Consider the following 20,415-nt stretch of genomic DNA (forward strand, 5'->3'; position numbering starts at 1 on the left):
GTGCACTGAAGTCAAGTTCTGCCCACATAGCTTTGGCAGTGTAGTACAAACCCCTGCCTGGCCTCGGAGTTTCCTCAGATTGCCTGCCGTACAGCTGTAGTGGGCTCGGACCTTTTCCTCAGTTTCCCAAGGAAGAAACCCTCCTTAACAAGACAGAGAGAGAGGGAGTAAAGGTCGACCTGAGAGTTCCACCGTAGCTAGGCCGTGGTGGGGGGTCTCTCCTGGAAAACAGACTCCACCGGAGTGCCGGACGCTCATGGTCACATTCCTAGGCAGTCTTTCCCAGTTTGGCACAACCTATACCGACCTCAGGTGAAAGCTGGTCCCATCTGGGTCGCCAAATATGATGCACGGATGACACGTGCAGGAATTTCAGATGCTCAGGGTTCTTGAGCCTGCTCTGAGAATGAAAGCACAGACAGACTCTAACAGCAAAGGTTGGAAAGATTTTATTTATAGAGAATTTAGTTGGAGAAAAGAGAAAGACTGCATATTGGAGAATGCAGGGGGACCCGGAAACCGGTGATCCCCTGGGTCAGGTTGGAGAGTGGGGTTTTATAGCCTATTTGCATTGCCTGATGGCAGAGATGCCTTTCAGATACAAACAGGCATTTCCTAGGTAGGAGAAGTGTCTCCTTGACCATTTATCGCCTTTTGGGACCTCCCACAGTCCGTCCTTCAGTCCTTCAAATCGAGTAGAAGAAGCAAATTATTCTCTATTGCTTCAAAGAGCAGAACTTGGACCTGTAGTTAGAAGGTACAGTAAAGCAAATTTTGGATCAATACAAAGAGATTTTTCCCCCCACATTTTTTGTTAGTACATATAATGTGGAGAGTTTCACTGTAATATTTCCATGTATGTATATGATATAGTTTGATCATATTCACCCCTCACTTACTCTGTTATCCCCCTTTCCAGCCCCTCATGCAATTTTTAATAAGTAGATTTCATGCATGCCTACAAGGTACTTCAAAGAAATTGTTTTCTAATAGCTACAGTTGTCCGCAATGAATTAAACCAGCTGTCTGGGAAAAGTGGCAGGCCCGCTGATTCACAGATGTTTATAGAGGGGCTGTGTAATAGCATTCTGTCAGGAAATCTCACTATGAGTGGTAGGAAAAATGAAATCAGTGGCTTCTACAATCCCTTCCCTCTCTAAAATGTTACTGTGTATTTCTGAGTTCCTTATGTTTCCAGATGACTCTCCTTACCTTCAGTAACACTTCTCAGATTGCTAAAATTCATAGTACCAAACCTACTGATGAAAGTCAAATTTGACCTCTTTGTAGAATTAAATGAATGTAAAATTATGGGATAGAGTACTTAACAATTGTTAGTCAAATTTAAGTCAGTGAAAAATAAGCAAGTGAAAAGGAAAGCCTTGATTCTTTTGAGGAAGGAAGTTATTCAACCACCTACCAGGTATCCAACCACCTGCATCTTATTGCTTCTCCCAGTTTTAGTGTGGAGTTGAAAAATGGTCTTGGGTTTATTTGCAAAACTACCAGCTGGGGTCCTCACCTGGCTAACATACAGTTTCAGTTTTTGGACCCTCTTTCTAGGCTTTCCATACCCTGGACAGGGAAAATTCATACTCACAATGTCTTCCTTAAAGAGTGATACACAGGCTCATAATAAAAAAAACCTAGATAATTCCTAGAGGTTTATGGTAAATGGAAGTTAATCTATAGACTATTATAGTATAAGGTAGCAATTTGATGAAGAGAAGAAAAAAAGATGAACCTGTTATTGGTCAATTTAATTTTGGGTACTGATTCATGACAGAATCAGTTGGAAATTTAGTTGAAGGTAAAATTTAAAATGGAGCTGGAGGTGTGACTCAATGGTAAAGAGCTTGATTAGCATGCATGAGACTCTGGTTCGATCCCCAGCACCCCTTCCCCCACAGCAACTATTTATTTATTTATTTATTTATTATTTTGCAGTTCTGGGAATTGAACTCAGCTACACCTTGAGCCACTCCACCAGCCCTTTTTTGTGATGGGTTTTTTGTGATAGAGTCTCTCAAACTATTTCCCGGGGCTGGTTTCGAACCCTCCTGATCCGTGCCTCCTGAACAGTTAGGATTTCAGGCACGAGCCACCAGCACCCAGCTACCACACAACAACCGTTTAAATGGTACTTTTATTTGTTACATATGACCCTGCTTATAATACCATCATTATTAAGCTAGATTAATCAATAGAATGAGGCAGTAATAATTATATTAATATAATTATATTGTAATATAATTATATTGTAATTATATTACAATTATATTGTAATTATATTGTAATATAATTATATTATAGTATCTCTTTTGCAAGATACATTCTAACATTTCCATTACAGCAATTAAGGCACCAAGTCCCACAGCTTGTAAAAAAGTGGGGCCACTGGGCTGGTAGAGTGGCCCAAGTAGTAGAACACCTGCCTAGCAAGCATGAGGCTCTGAGTTCAAATCCCAGTGTCACCAAAAAAAAAAAAAACTGGGCCATAACTCAAATCCAGGCAATTTGTCCATATAACTCCCATTCTTAACTGTGGTAAAAAAAAAACCAAGCAAGATGGTAAAGTGGTAAAAATGGGTTCTATTTATTTAGTTTTTAATTATTATCATATTATTGTTGTACTGGGGAACATTGTGACATTTACAAAAGTGCTTACAATATATCTTAGTCAATTCGCCCCCTCCATACTTCCCCTTTATCTACCCCTCCCTGCTTCTTAGGACAGTTTCAACAGGTCCCATATTCTCCATTTTCATACAGATGTCACAGGCGCAAGATGTCACCAGGGAATCCACAGATCCGCTAATGAGCTCTTGCTCTCAGAACAGTCTCAGGAATGACAGTCTGGAGCGCCAGAGTGACAGGCAGGAAAGAAACTTCATTGATAGAGAAAGGCTAGCAGACAGATGCACAGTGAGGTCCAGAAACTGGGTGCCCCTGAGTGCTGGAGCAAGGGGATGTATGTGCGTGTGTGCATGTGTGTGTGTATGTGTGTGTGTATGTGTGCGTGTATGTGTGCGTGTGTATGTATGCATGCGTGTATGTGTGTGTATGTGTGTATGTATGTATGTATGTGTGTGTGTATATGTATGTGTGTGTGTATGTATGTGTGTATGTGTGTGTGTGCATGCATGTGTGTGTATGCATGTGAGTGTGCGTGTGTGTGTATGCATGCGTGTGTATGTATGCATGCATGTGTGTGTGTGTATGTGTGTGTGTATGTGTGCATGTGTGTATGTGTGCGTGTGTGTATGTGTGTGTATGTGTGTGTGTGTGTGTGTGTGTGTGTGTGTGTGTGTAAGGCTTCCACCCTAACCTAAAGAACAGTCTGTAATGGTATCCTATAGCTCCATTGTTGGCCCACGCGGGTCTGTACCTCCTGGTCCTCTGGCCCAGCTAGTTCTCGGCTTCTCCCAAGTCTCGGTGCTTCTTCCACATTCCTAAAATGTCATGGGCTGATTTATGTTATGGAACTGCTACACATAAATACATACTATTTCTACCTTCCCTACTTCCTCCTTCCTCCCACTGGTACCAAACTCCAGACAGGACCCACTTCATTTGTTCTGAAAAAGGACATTTCTGTTTGTTTAAGAGAGCTACACAGGGAGTTTCATTATGACATTTTCACATATATATGTATTATAACCCGAATCAGTTCATCCCTCCCCATTTTTCTCCTTTCTACCTTAGTCTCCCTCTTTTGATGATTTCAACGGGTTTAACTATTTTACATTCATTCTTGTATAGAAAGTACACCAACTATATTTGTCTTCTTTGCTTCCTTCTTTTCACCTTCCCCCTCCCGTTAGTGTCCTGCTCTTAGAGTGACCTTTTTTTCATTCTTGTTCTTCATGGTTTAGGTGTCTGTTCCTCTTTTAGTGTAAGGATTTTTGCCTTGGTATTATACCTGCACGTGCATTGTGCTTAAGTCAATGTAACCCCTCTCCACTGCACTTCCTTGCCCTTTTCCCCCATTCTGTGTTGTTTAGCAATTTTTAGTGTGATCACTGTGTCTTGTTCCTACACAGATGTGCTGTATTACATTATTATTCACTATCTTTCTTTCCTTTGCTTCTTCCTCCCTTGTTCTCCTCTATCAGTCCTACTTCTGAGTACATGTTCTGTATATATTTGTGTATATATATATATATATATATATATATATATATATTATTGCTTATATTTGTACTGGGCCTATGTTCCACCTAGGGGAGAAAACATGTGGCCTTCGACTTTCTGAACCTGGCTAACTTCACTTAAGGTGATGAGCTGCATTTCTATCCATTTACCTACAAATGACAAAAGCTCATTCTTCTTTATGGCTGAATAAAATTCCATTGTATATAAATACCACATTTTTTAATCTAGTCATCAGTTGTGGGGCATCTTGGCTGTTTCCATAGCTTGGCTATTGTGAATAATGCTACAATAAACATGGGTGTACAGGTGCTTTTATTGTAACCTTACATTCCTTCGGGTATATCCCTAGGAGTGGTATTGCTGGATCATATGTAGTTTTCGAGGAGCATCCCTGCTGTTTTCCATAGCGGTTGTACTAATTTACATTCCCACCAACAGTGTATGAGGCTACCTTTTCCCTGCATTCTCACCAACATTTGTTGTTTGTGTTCTTGATGCTAGCCATTCTAACAGGAGTAAAGGGGAATCTTAATGTGGTTTTGATTTGCATTTCCTTTATGGCCAGGGATGTTGAGCATTTCTTCATGCATTTTTTTGTCCATTTGAACTTCTTCCTTTGAAAAGCTCTATTCAGTTCATTGGGTCATTGATTTTATTTGAGTTTCCTGTATAGTCTGGTTTTTAATCCCTTGTCAGATATATAGCTGGCAAAGATTTTTTTCTCATTCTGTGGGATGCCTTTTCAATCTGGTAACCACTTCTTTTATTATACAGAAGCTTTTTAGTTTCATGTAGTACCATTTGTCAATCCTTTCTCTTAGTTGCTGAGCCATTGGTGTGCTGTTTAGAAGGTTATTGACTATGCCTGTAGGTTCCAGTTTCTTACTCTTTAATGTACAAGCTTCAAAGTCTCAGGTTTTATATTAAGGTTCTTAATCTACTTTGATATTTGTACATAGTGAAAGACATGGATCTAGTTTCAGTTTTCTGCGTGCAGATATCCAGTTTTCCAAGCATTTATTAAAGAGATTGCCTTTTTTCCATTGTATGTTCTGAGCACCTTCATCAAAAATAAGATGGGCATAGCTGCGTGTATTCATATCTGGGTCTTCTGTTCTGTTCCATTGGTCCTCATGTCTGATTTTATGCCAGTACCATGCTACTTTTATTGCTATGGCTCTGTAATATAGTTGAAGTTGGGTATTTCCAGCATTGTTCTTTTTTGCTCACTATTGCCTTGGCTATACATGATCTTTAGTGACTTTTCAATCTCTGTGACAAATGTCACTGGAATTTTGATGAGGATTGCATTGGACCTGTAGATTACTTTTAATAATATAGCCATTTTCACAATATAAAGTCTACCAATCCATGACCATAGGGATAGCTTTCCATCTTCTGAAGTCTTTGACTTCTTCAATGGCTTATAGTGCTCATTATAGAGGTCTTTCACTTCCTTTGTAAAGTTTATTCCTAGGTATTTGACTTTTTTTTTGAGGCTATTGTAAATGCAATTGTTTTCCTATATTCTTTCTCATTGTTGGTATATAGAAAGGTTACCAATTTTTATAAATTGACTTTGTATCCTGCCACTTTGCTGAAGGTGTTTATGATGTCTAGTGGAGTTTGGTGGAGTTTTCCAGGTCTTTTGGGTACAAGATCATGTCATCTGCAACTAGGGATAGTTTGACTTCTTTTCCTATTTGAATTCCTTTTATGTATTCTTCCTGTCTTATTGCTCTGGCTAGGAATTACAAGACTATGTTGAGTAAAAATGGAGAGTAGATACCCTTTTCTTATTCCTGACTTTAGAGGAAATGGTTTCAATTTTCCCCATTTAATATGATGTTGGCTATAGGTTTGTCATATATAGCCTTTATTGTGTACATGCCTTCTAGTCCTAGTTTCATCAGAGCTTTTATCATAAAGGCTGTTGAATTTTGTCAAATGCTTTTTCTGGATCTGTTGAGATGATTATGTGATTTTCATCTTTGCTTCTGTTAATATGCTATATTGCACTTAATGATTTGCAAATGTTGAACCATCTTTACATCTCTGGAATGAAACCAGGTTGATCATGGTGTGTGATCTTTTTGATATGTTGAATTTGGTTTGCCTGTGTTTTATTGAGAATTTTTGTACCTAGGTTTATTAGAAATTTACCTATAATTCTCTTTTTTTTGGTTGTGTCTATCTGGTTTTGAAATAAGTATAATACTGGCTTCATGAATAATTTTGGCAGTATTATTTCCCTTTCTATTTCATGGAAAAGTCTGAGTAGTGTTGGTATTAATTCTTCTTTAAAGGTCTGGTAGAATTCATCAGTGAATCCATCGGGTCCTGGACTTTCTTTTTTGGGAGACTTTTTATCACTACTTCATTCATTGCTAGTTATAGATCCATTTAGGTGGTTTATATCCTCTTGGTTCAGTCTTGGCTGGTCATTCATGTCTAGAAATTTATCCATTTCTTCCAGATTTTCCAATTTATTTGAATGTAGTTTTTCAAAGTAATCCCTAATGACCTCCTGAATTTCACTAGTATTTATTGTGAGCTCCCCTTTTTCATTTCTAATTTTATCAATTTAATTCTTCTTCTTCCTCATTTTAGTCAAGTTTGCTAGGGGTTTGCCAATCTTATTTTTCTTTTCAATGAACCAACTTTTTGTTTTGTTGATTCTTTGTATGGCTTTTTTGTTCTTTTAGTTTGTTGATTTCAGGCCTTATTTTTATTATCTCTCTCCTTCTGCTGATTTTGGTTTTAGCTTGTTCTTTTTTTTTTCCTAGGGTTTTTTTTAATGCAGCATTAGGTCATTTACTTGAGAGCTTTCTATGTTTTTAATATATGCATTCATGGCTATAAACTTTCCCCTTAGCACTGCCTTTGCTGTGTCCCATAGGTTCTGGCAGGTTGTGCTTTTATTTTCATTAAACTCCAGGAACATTTTTTATTTCCTCTCTTATTTCTTCAAAGACACACTGGTCATGGAGCAATGTGTTGTTCAGTCTCCAGGTGTTTGAGTATTTTCTGCTGTTTCTTTTGTTGTTGAGTTCCAATTGTATTACATTGTGGTTAGACAGTATGCAGGAAGTTATTTCAATTTTCTTGTATTTGTTAGGACTTGCTTTACCACTTAAAATATGATCTATTTTGGAGAAAGTTCCATGGGTTGCTGAGAAGAATGTATATTGTGCTACTGCAGAATGAAATACTATGAGGATGTCTGTCAGGTCCATTTGATCTATGGTGTCATTCAATTCTAAAGTGTCTTTATTTTTTTTTTGTCTGGAAGACTTATCAATTGGTGATAGTGGAGTGTTGAAGTCTCTTACTATCCTTGTGTTGAGGTCTATCTGTGTAAAAATTGTTTTTATTCAGGAATTATTGCAGTAGGGGAAAAAAGAATACCTTGGGTTTTCCAGACAAGCTTCCTAGTAGAATGGGCATGGCTAATCCTTTCCCCTTCTCTGAGCTACAGATGGTTTGGGAATTAATTATCTTTCCAACATGAACCATGACATGGGCTCTTAACAGGCTGGGTTTTGTTGGGGAGAGACTGATTTTTGTTCAACATCAGGTGTCTTCTTGCCTTATAGAGAAGCTCAAACTTGATGCAATGGTGAGTTAGTATATTAAAGCTATAAATATGAAGGTGAAATGGTTTTCATTGGCTTGAGAATATTTTTATTAGTTTTTGTAATCAAACTCACATAGATTAAACCTTACATGTTTAATACAGTATGTATTCACTGTACAAATGGGAAAAAAGGGAGATGAATTCAACTATGATATACTGTAAGAACTTTTATAAATGTCACAATGTACTCTCAGTACAATACCAATAAAAATGAACAAAAAATAATGTTTATAGACCAGTATGGCTTTAATTTCTGTACAATGCCAACTCAACACTGTAAATTGGAATACTTTTTCCCAAAGTTGACAGTACAGTTAAAGTTTCTAAAACTTCAAATCTCATATATATTGACATAAAAAATTGATAAAATCAGTATGTTATGCATCAATAGCAACAACAGCCTTTCCAGGTTCTGCCGTCATCTGAACAAGTTCTAGAGACATCTAGCACACCCCAATTTAAAAAAAAAGTAGAAAACAAAACCCTAGGAAACTGCAAAGTTCTATTACTGTTGTAGAACCTGGTACCTTTTTTTAATTTTATTTTTATTATTGACTTCTTAATCAATATCTGGAAAGAAACCCTTCATTAAAACATCATTAAAAACAGCTCTGATGAAGCATGGTCACTACTGTGTATCATAAAGACACTTTACATTCACAGAGGTGTAGTCCAGTAATGTACAATTACAATCACATGATATGAGACTTGATTCTGCTTTTCCAGCCAAGAGCCCATAGGGCACAGCTCTGCAAAGATATGTACTTTATGAGGTAGGATTTCCCTTAAAGTGAAGATTTTGTGGGATACATGGTAAGTTTAAAACACCAAATTTTGAAGGCTGTATACATAATTTTCCCTGTAGGTTAAACATGCATTTCTATTTTCCTTTCCATGAGTCTTTAGTAGGCATGATTTGACTAAGCATGTTTTTAGGGAAGTTGAACACTACATGAATTTTTAAAATATCATTTTTCTTTCTGGCAGTAAATGTAAAATTACATAGCCTTTTCTAAGCATGGTTTCAGATATCTTTATTTAAATAGAGAGTATGGTTAGCAATATTTTAATCTTGAAACTTTATGAACTAACACCAACAATAGTTAACCTTTTAAAAGCAGGAACTATGCTTTTGTATGTATTTGACTTTTTAATCTATACAACTCCGTATGAGCTGAATTTTATTACTTTGTTATAGAGCTGAGGAAATGGAAGCTTGGAGACTAAGTGCCTTATATTTATTCATCTGGTAAATAAAGGCCTGCATTCAAATTCAGACATTTTTGACTCCAGACATATCTGCCTCACCTTAATTTTTAAGGAGTTTTATTTTTTTGGAGAGGTAGAATTTCTGAATAAAACCTTTCAAAATGGTTCTAAATAAGACCATTTTAAGCCCTGATTTATTCTTACTTCTTTTACCAACTAAAGTGTTTACAACATTGTTTGTAAAATATTTATCATGACTGAGGGGCTCTTCCTGCTGAACATGGCATAAGTGCTGAGGCTAGGGTGGACACAAGGATTTGCTAGGCAGCATTAAAAATTACTCGTCACAATAGGTTATTATCTTACCATATTTTACACTGTAGTTGTATGCTCTTTCAAACATGAACGGTATCACAAATATTCTCTGTACATCTATGTCACCAGGACCTTGATTTAATAAGGTTAACATTTGCCATATTCTTCTGCTTAGTTCTCATAAGAAGTTTTGATACAACTGAAACATCCCTCCTCTACTCCACTAGCCTTCCTCCCTCCCCACAAAGCTTCACAGTCTTAAAGTTCAGATGTGTTCTTCTCAAGTATACTTTTACTCATTTATTACTTACATAGATCTATCCATAACATTATATATTAATTTTGTATGTTTTTGAAACATATGTAAATAAATATGTTGTCTATTCTTCTACTTTTTTCACTTACCTTTATGCAGTTAAGGGTTAACCCATATTGATATATATATATATCATTTTCCATTCTAATTTCTGCATAAGACTCCATTATATAGAATAAGCCATTTTTGTTTATTCAGTCTTTTTTTGAAAACTATTTAGCTTATTTTCCATTTTTTACTATTATGAGGAATGCTATAATGAATATCTTAGTAAATGTCTTCTTTTGCACATTTATAGGAGTTTTATCTGGATTATTTACCCAGGAGTGGTTATGTTGATTTCTATTTCCAACAGTAGAGTACAAGAGTTTCCCAGCTTACTCACAGGCAAGCAAATTTTTGCCAACTACAAAACAACTGGCCCACCAAGAAAGACAAAGAAAAACCAAGAACCTACTCCAGATTAAAGGAGACCAAAGATACATAGTATCTAAAAGCAACAAGTGATCTTTCATTGGGAAAACAAGACAATATAGACTATCTATTAGATAGTTTTTGATCTATGTTAATTTTTATAAGTTTGATTATTAAGACATTATGTAAGAGAATATTCTTATTCTTAGAAGACACACACTGAATTATTTAGAGATAAAGGGATATTTTGTCTGGAAATTATTTTCAAATGCATCAATCATTTTATATATACATATAGAGAGAGAGAGAGTGAGAGAGAGAGAGAGAGAGAAAGAAATAGAGAGAGGAGACTGAGTACAAATGTTGCAAATTCCTCACATTGGTGAATCTACATGTGCATTTAGTTTCATTTTACTTTTTACTTTCAACTTTTCTGTGGGTTTAAATTTTTTCCAAAAGAAAAAGTGTTTGCCAAACTGGTAAGTGCAAATTGGTATTTATTATTTTAATTTACTCTTTCTGGATTACCAGTGAGATTGACATCTTTTCCTATGTTTGTTGGCCATTCCAGATTTCCATTTTGTGAATTTGCATTTCTTTGCCTAACTCTACTTACCTAATTCTACTTGGATGTTTACCTTTTTCTTATTTACACAACTGCACACCTTAACTTTGCTTAATGGGTTCATTAAGGAATCCAGACCTGTGGATGTGTAAAAATGATTTTATTTTCTATAATTTCCCACTGACTGTTGTATTTTGAGCTCTTCTGCTGATAGGAGGACCCCTTTACATCTTGGCAAGACTCCATAATTCCCCAATGACTTTTCATTACTAGAAAATCTCATGTTCATAGTTAAAGAGAGAGTTGTTTATTGTGAACTGGGGAATACCAGGGATAGAAAATTGAATCTGAAGCTCTTCTTCCCACTCCCTCGCACAGGCTGCAGGGTCTCTGGCTCTAGGGGCTGAAGCAGGGAGAGACTTCTCTGCTTTCATGTGCCTTCCCCCCCACCACCAAGTCTTCCGGGTGTTCATCTTCTGCAGCAAGACTGGGGAAAAAGCAGGTTGGGGCAGACTCCTTTTTACTTGAGTTTCCAGAGGCTGCAGCTTTTTCTTAGTCTGTCTCTACTGCTCTACAAGTGACCAGGTTTGGATGACTTCTGTGTGGTAGGCATAGCAACCCTACCTCTCTTAAGAGGGCAGGGTATGGCTAGAGAGAGGGGAGGAGCTAGGGTAGAGGGAAGTGGTGGTGGCATGGGGGAATGTAAGGGTGTATTTCCTTTTGCACAGTATGATGGAGGGTGTGATGCAAGGTATGGATAGAAGTTTAAACCTTCTCAAAAGGACAGCTTGTTGTACCAGTACCACTCAGTGAATAGACTATTGATTTGCATCACTGATTTGCCACCCAACCCAATGTACTGCCAAACAATGACAGTACAAGTTGAACTACTGGCTGCTGTGCTCTTATCTCTTAGTTCTCTTTTCTTTCTGACTTCATTGCCAGGTGCAGGCCTGCAAGTCTCCCAGTAGACATTCAGTTGGAATGCCAGGCTTCCTTCTCAGGCTATCTAATGTTTATGTGTGGTTGTCTTGGACTTCTACCTCTCTTTAGCTTCTAGGGAGAAGTGAAGCCCTCTCCCTTTCACACAGTAAGGGAGACAATAACCTCTCTCCAAATGGGCCTGGCATGTGGCCTCTTCAAGTTTCAGCCTTTTCTTTATGGTGGGTGAGAAGAAAGTAGGTGGTAACTTCAGTCCTGCAGGGAGGTGGCTTGGCCCCAACTGCTAGTGGCAATTTGGGCTTAAGCCTTAGGGTACTTAGATACTTTGTCATCAGTTTGGAGCTTATCATAACTCCAGGACAATGCCTATTGATTTAACGTAAGATTACATTGCATTGGTATCCTTTATTATATAAGAGTTCAAAACTAGTCTGAATGTAGATTTATCAACCTTTTCTTTATGTCTTGTTTTATCTTTTCAAAAATATTTCCTTTTTAAAATTTCTTTTGTTTGCTTAGATCTTTAATCTATTAGCCTCTTTTTTTCATATATGGTGTGAGGTAGAGATCTAATTTTAATTTTCCCATAAGGATGGTACATTATCTCTGCACCACTTGTTGAATAGTCTTTTCCACTGATTTTTTTTTAGTAGCTTTTCAAGCTGCTTTTAACTGATATGCACAATATTGTATTTTCTTTCTAGAACAGTTTGTCTTCACTGTCCCCTAACTAAACTTAACTACATCCCTATTATGTTTGCCCATCATAGTGAATTGTTCCAGATAGATATGAACTTTCTACTGGATTAGGCACTAGGTTCACTGTTGTATCCTTGGCACCTGGGACAGTATCTGGCACAGAATTTGGTCTCAAAAAAAAATTTGCCAAATGAATTAGTGACCCACCCTCTCCTGGCGTCTGAATTCCCACAATTCAACAGTTTTTGTATTTTACTGTGACTGGGAAACTAAGCTTTTCCTTTTCAATACCATGGGCTCTCTCTTGATCTGTTGTTATTCTTTGAACCAGACATTTTGAATTATCCTATAATCTTCTCTTTTACTTGATGGTTTGCCGGGATCGCAGAGGTCCTTGACCCAAAAGGACTCAGGAAAAGAATGAACAGACAAGACACACAAAAGGACTCACTCACTCCAGAAGGGAATGACAAGACACATGTTTAGAAGGCTGGTGACCATCTGGCAAATTTTTATTTTTCTCAGCAAGCTTTATACAAAAGAGGGAGACTTAAACATCAAAAACACTTTGACCTAGTAACATCTTTTCTGTTTTTGCCACCCTGCATTCTTATTGCCAGTGTCCTCGACTAAGTATAAACTTCTTTTCAGTCAAGGGAAACCATTTAGCATTCCTTCCCACCATGATAGAGACATGGTGAACCTGCAGATTCCAACCTTGTTGGAATGCTGCTAAGCCACAGTGACCTTGTTAGGTTGGGGCTTTTGGTTCCCAACAATGGGTCACTTAGGTTCATAATTTGTACTTCCTTAAGATTGAGGTGTATTTTCCATTCTCACTATGTCTGCATTTTAGTTCAGGTTTTTTCTCTTTTTATTTATTATCTTATAAATGTGATATTTGGTATTTACATGAGAATATGTGTAACACATACTAAATTATGAAGCACAGTTATATGCATGCTTATGAAATCACCACGTATCTGACAATAATAGTAGTATCTGTCCATAGTCTCATGTGCTTCTCCCTACCCCACCCCTCTGCCTCCATCTAAGAGGTAATCACTGTTCTGAAGTTTGGGTTTCTAATTTTCTTGCTTTTTTTTACTTTTCAAATATAGGTTTATTATGCACACATGTGTATAGATGCACACATACATGTATACATGCACACAGACATTCCTAAAAATATATTATATGGATGGACCTTGTTATTGAGCTTTATAAGAATAGTTTGATACTTCATGAGGTCTTCTGCAACTAGAATTTTTCATTTAACATGATGCTTCTAAGATTTCCACATGGTTGTATGTGGCTTTGGTTCATTAGTTTCATTAATGAACATTGTAACATTACATTCTGTAACATAGCATGATTTATTTGTCCTTCTCCTGTTGATAAATGTTTCAATTGTTTCTGGATTTACTGTTTAGAACAAGGTCTCTTGGTCCACATGTGCATTTCTCTAGGCTCTAAACCCACTAAGGAGTGGATTTTCTGCATAAACGAATATGCCAATGTTCTGCTTAAAAAAAAAAAAAAACCCAAAGTCTTTCCAAAGTTGTTTGTTTATACTAATGCCAAAAAAAGCATAAAAGTCCCCATTGATGTAAATATCTTTTGTGATAATCATTACCAGATTTACTTATTGTTCCCTTTATTAGATGTAAAATTGTATCTCATTTTGGTCATATTTGTATTTTTCCAAGAAAAGAGTTGGAGATTATTTCACAAGTTTGTTGACCATTCATATTTCCATTTCTGTAGAATAGCTGTTTGTCATTTGCTCATTTAAAAAGTTTGGTTGAGTTTTCTTATTTAATTTAAAGTTCTTACATATTTGCATCTATTATTATCAGCTATCAGTAGTACTCATTTTTCCTACCAGCTGGTGACTTGCCTTTTTATTTTCTTCATGATAATTTTATAAACAGAAGTTCTAAATTATGAAGTTGAATTTATTAATCTTTTCCATTGTAAGTAGAATATTTTATCTTTTTTTAAAATCCAGCTGTATTCTGAAGTAATATATTTTCCCTTTTAAAAAAATTAAAATGATTCCAAAACTCTGTTTTCTTATTTATGATGTACTGAAATTAATTTTTGTATTCATGTCTGAGGCCTCCAAAGTCACTTTTTCCATATGGATAAACAGTTATTCTGCAGCCTACCTGAGCTTGAGGTGTGACTCAGGTGATAAGGAGTGCTTGCCAAGCAAGCTCAAGGTCCTCAGTTCAAACCCAATACCATCAGAAAACCCCCTCAATTATCTTCTAAGTGCACTTACTTAGAATGGAAAAATAGTCACAATATATACTTCTGTGAAAAGAAAACATGCAAAACAACAAAATATATGATATTCAGAAAACTTGAACTTGAATACATACAATAGCTATATGTATACAAAAATTTTTGAAAATAATAGAAGGACATATGCCAAAACAACAGTAATGATTATTCTGCCTTGAGTCGTTTGCTTTACAGGCATGTAAGGCTCTTTGGAGAATAAGAACCAGGGTTCTGATGTGTATCATTGGTGATATAATAATTTCTTTTTGCTCAACAGCAGATAATGAAAAGACTAATAAAGCGGTATGTTTTGAAAGCACAAGTAGACAAAGAAAATGATGAAGTTAATGAAGGTAAGCATCTCTAATTGAGAAACATCTTTTTCGTAACTAACTTAATGAACATGGAAAACATCACATTGAAGCATACTTTAAAAATCCAATCCCAGCATGCTGTTTGGGTTCTTCCAAGATTGACAGGAGAATCTTATGTTACTTTTCTAAAACTCCATCATTTTAATAAACTCTTATTAAAAATGTTGATCAGAGGCAATTTCTCTGTATTCAGAGTACCCTAATTTATTCTTAGCATTCAAAGATTATCATGAATAGGCTTTGGGTTGATCCCAACACTGCAAAAAAAAAGAAGAAAAGAAAGAATGCAAAGACTGTCATCTTTTAGGATCTTTTAAATCTTTCCTACAAAGGCAGTCAGTAGTGTCATTTTTGTTTCTTAGTGAGTTCACATTAATCTTAACATTTTCCCAGTGATGCAGTCACAAGAATAGTTGACTCATCCAGAATCCTGCGTGCTCTCAGAAAAACCTCTATTCTGTTGTTCAGAAATGAATCTTGAATCCATTTTTCTTGTATGATGTTTCTTTCTGAATTTCACTTTTTACTTAAGCATTTTTCAAAGTGTATTCTAGGCAGAACATCTGTCTGGAACATAAACATTTTTCATTAAAGGCTAGAGGGTAGAGTCAAAGCATAATTCTACAGTTGGAAAGAAATAAACCTGGGAGAGATGTTGTCCTAAAAAATGGAAACTATACCTTCTAACAACAATGATAGGCAACTAGGTCTGTCTACGGTAAGAAAGGGCTAACCTGGGCAAATCATTGATGGGCTTTGAAGCCATCACCTGAGTAACATGGAATCCCTTGTAGATCAGAGTCATATGTTTTTGGAAAAGAAATCTATGAATATGTGACTGAGAACCAGTAAAAATCTAATTATGGATACCTAGAAACAGTCACAGGCAGATAGGATTGGAATAGAATTGTAGTTTAGAAAGCAGAAATCTTATCAGCTGTACCATAACCTCCCTTGGAAAACAGAACTAAAGTAAAATAGGATGAACTGTGCAGCCATAACAGCATCAAAACCAAGCAATATTGTTCAAGCCCTTGCCCAAAAGAGGAAAAATTAATGAGACTTGGGTTTTGAATAGTTTTGTTTTGTTTTTTGGTGGGACTGGGGTTTGAATTCAGAGCTTTGTGCTCACAAAGCCAGCACTTTACTGCTTGAGTCATACATCCAGTCTGAATAAAGTTCTTAATTAGAAAGTTTGATCGTATAGTTCATGTAGCATATTAGATGAGATAGTCCCTCATTTAGTAGAAACTAAATTCCAAAAAAGTTTAATAATTTCCATATGGCTCAAGAATAAGGAAGGAGCTGAGTGTGGATGTAGTGACACCCTAGAATCTCAGCACCTGGGAGTCTGAGGTAGGAGAATCAAGATTTCAAGGCCAGCCTGGGCTAGGTAAAGAGATCTTGCCTCTAAAAAAAAAAAAAGCCAAGTGCGTGTACTTGAGAGACAGATAGATTAGCATCTCAGTCCCACAATCTGAGGCAAAAGTACAAGATTCTATCCGAAAAACAAAAAGAAAAAACTTGAAGCAAAAGGATTGGAAGTATGTCTTGAGGGGTAAAGTGCTTGAATAGCAAGCTCAAAGGCTTTGAGTTCCACACAGTACTGCCCCCCTTCCCCCAACAAAAACAAGGAAGGAGAACCCTGTGGGTGCTGCATGGTGGAGAACATCAGCACAGGCTGGGAATCGGTCTGCAGGAGGCTCCCTGCTGAGCATGTGGAAGACCCTGGGTTCAATCTCCAGTACCACAAAAAAAAAAAAAAAGAAAGAAAGACTGACTCATGGTTTCAATTAGACAATTTATTTTATTTTGCCATGTGCCAAAGGAAGCTTTTTTGTTTTATTTTGCTTAAAAAGGAACCTGAAATTAGAGTTTTGAACCCACGGCCAAATCTCCTGTGATTCCATGTGCTAGGTCTGGCCACCTTTCCCTAAATGCCAAAAAGAGAGGCATGGTGAAGGCTGAGAAAGAAGGTTTATTACATGGCTTGGGATATGCCATGGGAAGAGGCGAGTAAGCACTCAGCTCATCTTCAGCCATCTTCGGGGTACAGACATGAGCTATAGGTTTAAGTAGACAAAAGAGCTGGGGGCAAAGGACAAAGGGTCAGTTTTACTAGGATTAACTTTTATGATTGAAATGGAAGTTATTGGGTGTAGGTGTCAGCCCTTATGCCTGACAGCAACAAAGACTCCCTGCAGATAGGAAGGAGATACTCCAGTGATGGGTCAGTTAGCACAGGATACCTTGTGTTAAGAGGGCAGTGGATGTAGCTCAGTGGTACAGTGTTTGCCCAGCATGTATCACAAAACAAAGAAGGAATGTTGAGTGAGCCAAGGAGTAATACTTAGACCTGAGTTTTACTAGTACAGAAATAGCTGAACTATTTTTATAGTTTTCTCAGTCATTTTATTTTGTTTGTTTTTATTATCACATTATTGTTGTACTGGGGGTTCACTGTGACATTTACAAAAGTGTTTGCAATGTATCATAGATAAATTCACTCCCTCCATCATTCTCCTTTACACCGCTCCCATTCTTAGAATAGTTTCAAAGGTCTAATTTTTCCATTTTCCTCCATGAGTACATAATATCTCCACCATATTCACCCTCTTATATCCTTTCCTTATATCCTCCCCCTGCCCACTCTTACCAACCCCCAGACAGGACCTGTTTTACCTCCTTGTCCTCTGTTTTTAAAAAAAGAGACATTTTGTTTGTTTGTTTGTTTAAGATAGCTATAGAGGGAGTTTCATTGTGATATTTCCATGCATATATGTATTATAACCTGAATTGGTTCATCCCCTCCATTTTTCTCCTTTCTAACTTAGTTCCCTTCTTACGGTGATTTGAATAGGTTTAAAATCCTATATTCATTCTTCTTTTTGGGAGGGGAGTACTGGGGTTTGAACTCAGGGCCTCATACTTACTAGGCAGGTACTCTCCCAGATGAGTCACTCCACCAGCCCTATGTTCATTCTTGTACAGAGAGTACATCAACCATATTTACCTTCTTAACCTCTTTCTTTTAACCTCCACCTCCCGTTAGTGCCCTCCTTTTAGTGTGACCTGTTTTTCATTCTTGTCCTTCATTGTTTAGGTGTCTGTTCGGTGTTAGTGGGATTTTTGCCTTGGCATTATACCTGTACATGTGTTGCACTTAGTCACCGTAACCCCTCTCCACAGCATTTCCTTGCCTTTCCCCATCCTGTATTGTTTAACATTTTTCCGCATGGTGCCTTGTGTCTTGTTTGTACATAGATGTGATGTACTTCATAATTTTTGCTTTCTTTCTTTCCTTCTTTGGTCTCCTCTATCAAAGGTCAGTATATTTTTAAAGGCAGACATTCCTTAAACATTTCAAAGGAAAAGTTTGAGCTAGCTATCTTGGAGATTTTAAGAAGCAAATGTATTCATGTTGTATGAATTTTACTTTGTTCTTTTCTAAGTCCAAAGAGTGAATCATCAATTAAATATTTTTAATGCAACTATTATAGGTGAATTAAAAGAAATCAAGCAGGATATCTCCAGCCTTCGTTATGAACTTTTGGAGGACAAGAGCCAAGCCACTGAGGAACTGACCATTCTAATTCATAAGCTCAGTGAGAAGCTGAGCCCCAGCACGCTGAGATGCAAATGATGCAGCAGCCTGAGCCTGCGGCTTTGACTGCAGCACACGTGGGCAATAATATTTCTAAATATGAAATACTTGAAAAACTATGGTGTAAATTTTTAGTGCTAACTACCTTTATCATGTGACTCGTAAAAAGTTAGGTCTTAATGATTTTACTGTTTTATCACATGAAAATGCATTTTAACCATCTTCCTTGACATTACAAACATATATCATTGTATTTAAAAGCCCAGTATCAATACGTTATGACATTTTTGTCCATTTTAGAGTGTATTCTATGTCTTTGCACTACCTGTTTTCCTCTAAGGCTGAAAACTCCTCGGTAACAGGGACCATGTTTTGTTCATCTGCGTGTTTCCAGCATTTAGTACAGTGCCTGGTACATAGTAGGTGCTCAATAAATGTTGAAACCAACTAAACTGCCAAAAAAATACAAATAAAAATGAAACATCATCATTATATAGCATACCTTCTCTTGTCCAAGTGCTAAAGAGAATTTTTTTAATAGAAACTGAAGAAATTTTACAACCAGCTATGACTTGATGAGATTTTCTTAAAATTTTAGGCATCATTGATAATCCTATAATCATTGAACCCTGACTAAATAATTTAACAATGAAATGACTTAGCAGAAAATACAATTGCATACTAAAGTTTCATAGAATTGTTCAGAACAACACATTAAAGACTTTTCTAAAATATGTGCTTGTTTGCTTTCTGCCTTAGACTTTTGTTTGTTGTTATCCAATAATGTGAATTAGCCAGTGGGGCAATGTTTTTGAAATTGGGAGTTAGAGCTGTGCCTGGTGATACACACCTGTAATTCTAGCACTTGAGAGGCAGAGGCTGAAGAATCTTGAGTTTAAGGCCAGCCTAGGCTCCTAGCAAGTTCCAGGACAGGCTGCAACTTTTGAGACTCTGTCTCAAAATATCAAAATATAAATAAATAAAATGAAGGTTATGGTCAATTATTATTTTGTTATAACCTTCTAATTTCTGCCTCTGTGACACTTTACTGCTAAATAGGTATCAACAGCTGACTTCATATCTTGTCTTTTTCCTCATTCTGAGTTTTGGAGGGTTTGCTCATGGGAAGGAATAAGAAAGAGCAATGACTGTCTGGAAAGGCAGAGCCAAGCATTTCCAGGTATGCCTCATTTCCTTTGATGTAGCTCTAGTTCTAAGAGCTTATCATGATTGTTATCCTTTCTTTTATGAAATGATTTTACAAACTACAGTGTGATATATCTAGTTTGGACTTCTTACACAACTGAGCTGAACACTGGTAATGTACACAATGCCTTGTGACTTTAATAGGAAAAGTGACGCAAGCCAGTTAAGATTCACAGACTTTTCATGGACTATAAAATACTCCCAGAATTTTTATAGCCAGCTAGGTTTAAATCCTCTATAGAGTTATATTTTCTATCCTGAGTCAAGTTTTATAGGGATACAAATGGTGATCATAGCTCAGAGTTTTATCAAACCAATCACTTTCACTTCATTACTATCACACAGGAAGGCTTTCCAGATATGGAAACAAATATGAACATTAAGTAAAACCATATAAAGCCTTTTAAAGTTTGTTTCATTTCTAATTTTTGAGAATTAAAGAAAAGGACCTTATACATTTTTTGCTACCATTGTAGAGTATTTCACTAAGTTTTGTTATTAACATAAAATGTTAATAGTATTTGTCTGAAACATTTTTCAGATTTTAAGTATTTTATGTCATGTGTCAGAACTGTGTACATAGCGAATTTTCTGTTGTATGTACTATACTTTATCTTTAAAACAGTAAAGACAGAGTTTCTATAATAGATGATAGTTTCATTTTTATATTTTCTAAGATTCCAAGTTTAG

At 36.6% G+C, this 20,415-nt stretch overlaps 1 protein-coding gene across 3 annotated transcripts in view; it reads left to right on the forward strand.

The window, feature by feature from the left end:
* Positions 1-20,205, forward strand: part of Trpc3 (transient receptor potential cation channel subfamily C member 3) — a 168,925-nt gene extending 148,720 nt beyond the window's left edge. For all 3 annotated transcript variants that reach the window (XM_074041642.1, XM_074041640.1, XM_074041641.1), the window contains 2 exons: positions 14,819-14,894; positions 18,416-20,205. In XM_074041642.1, coding sequence (XP_073897743.1) covers positions 14,819-14,894; positions 18,416-18,558 — 219 coding nt within the window. In that variant the 3' untranslated portion in view covers positions 18,559-20,205. The remainder of the gene's footprint in view (positions 1-14,818; positions 14,895-18,415) is intronic.
* The last annotated feature ends 210 nt before the right edge of the window (positions 20,206-20,415 follow it).

This window comes from Castor canadensis, chromosome 9, assembly GCF_047511655.1.
Source record: "Castor canadensis chromosome 9, mCasCan1.hap1v2, whole genome shotgun sequence".
In the NCBI taxonomy this organism is placed as follows: domain Eukaryota; kingdom Metazoa; phylum Chordata; class Mammalia; order Rodentia; family Castoridae; genus Castor; species Castor canadensis.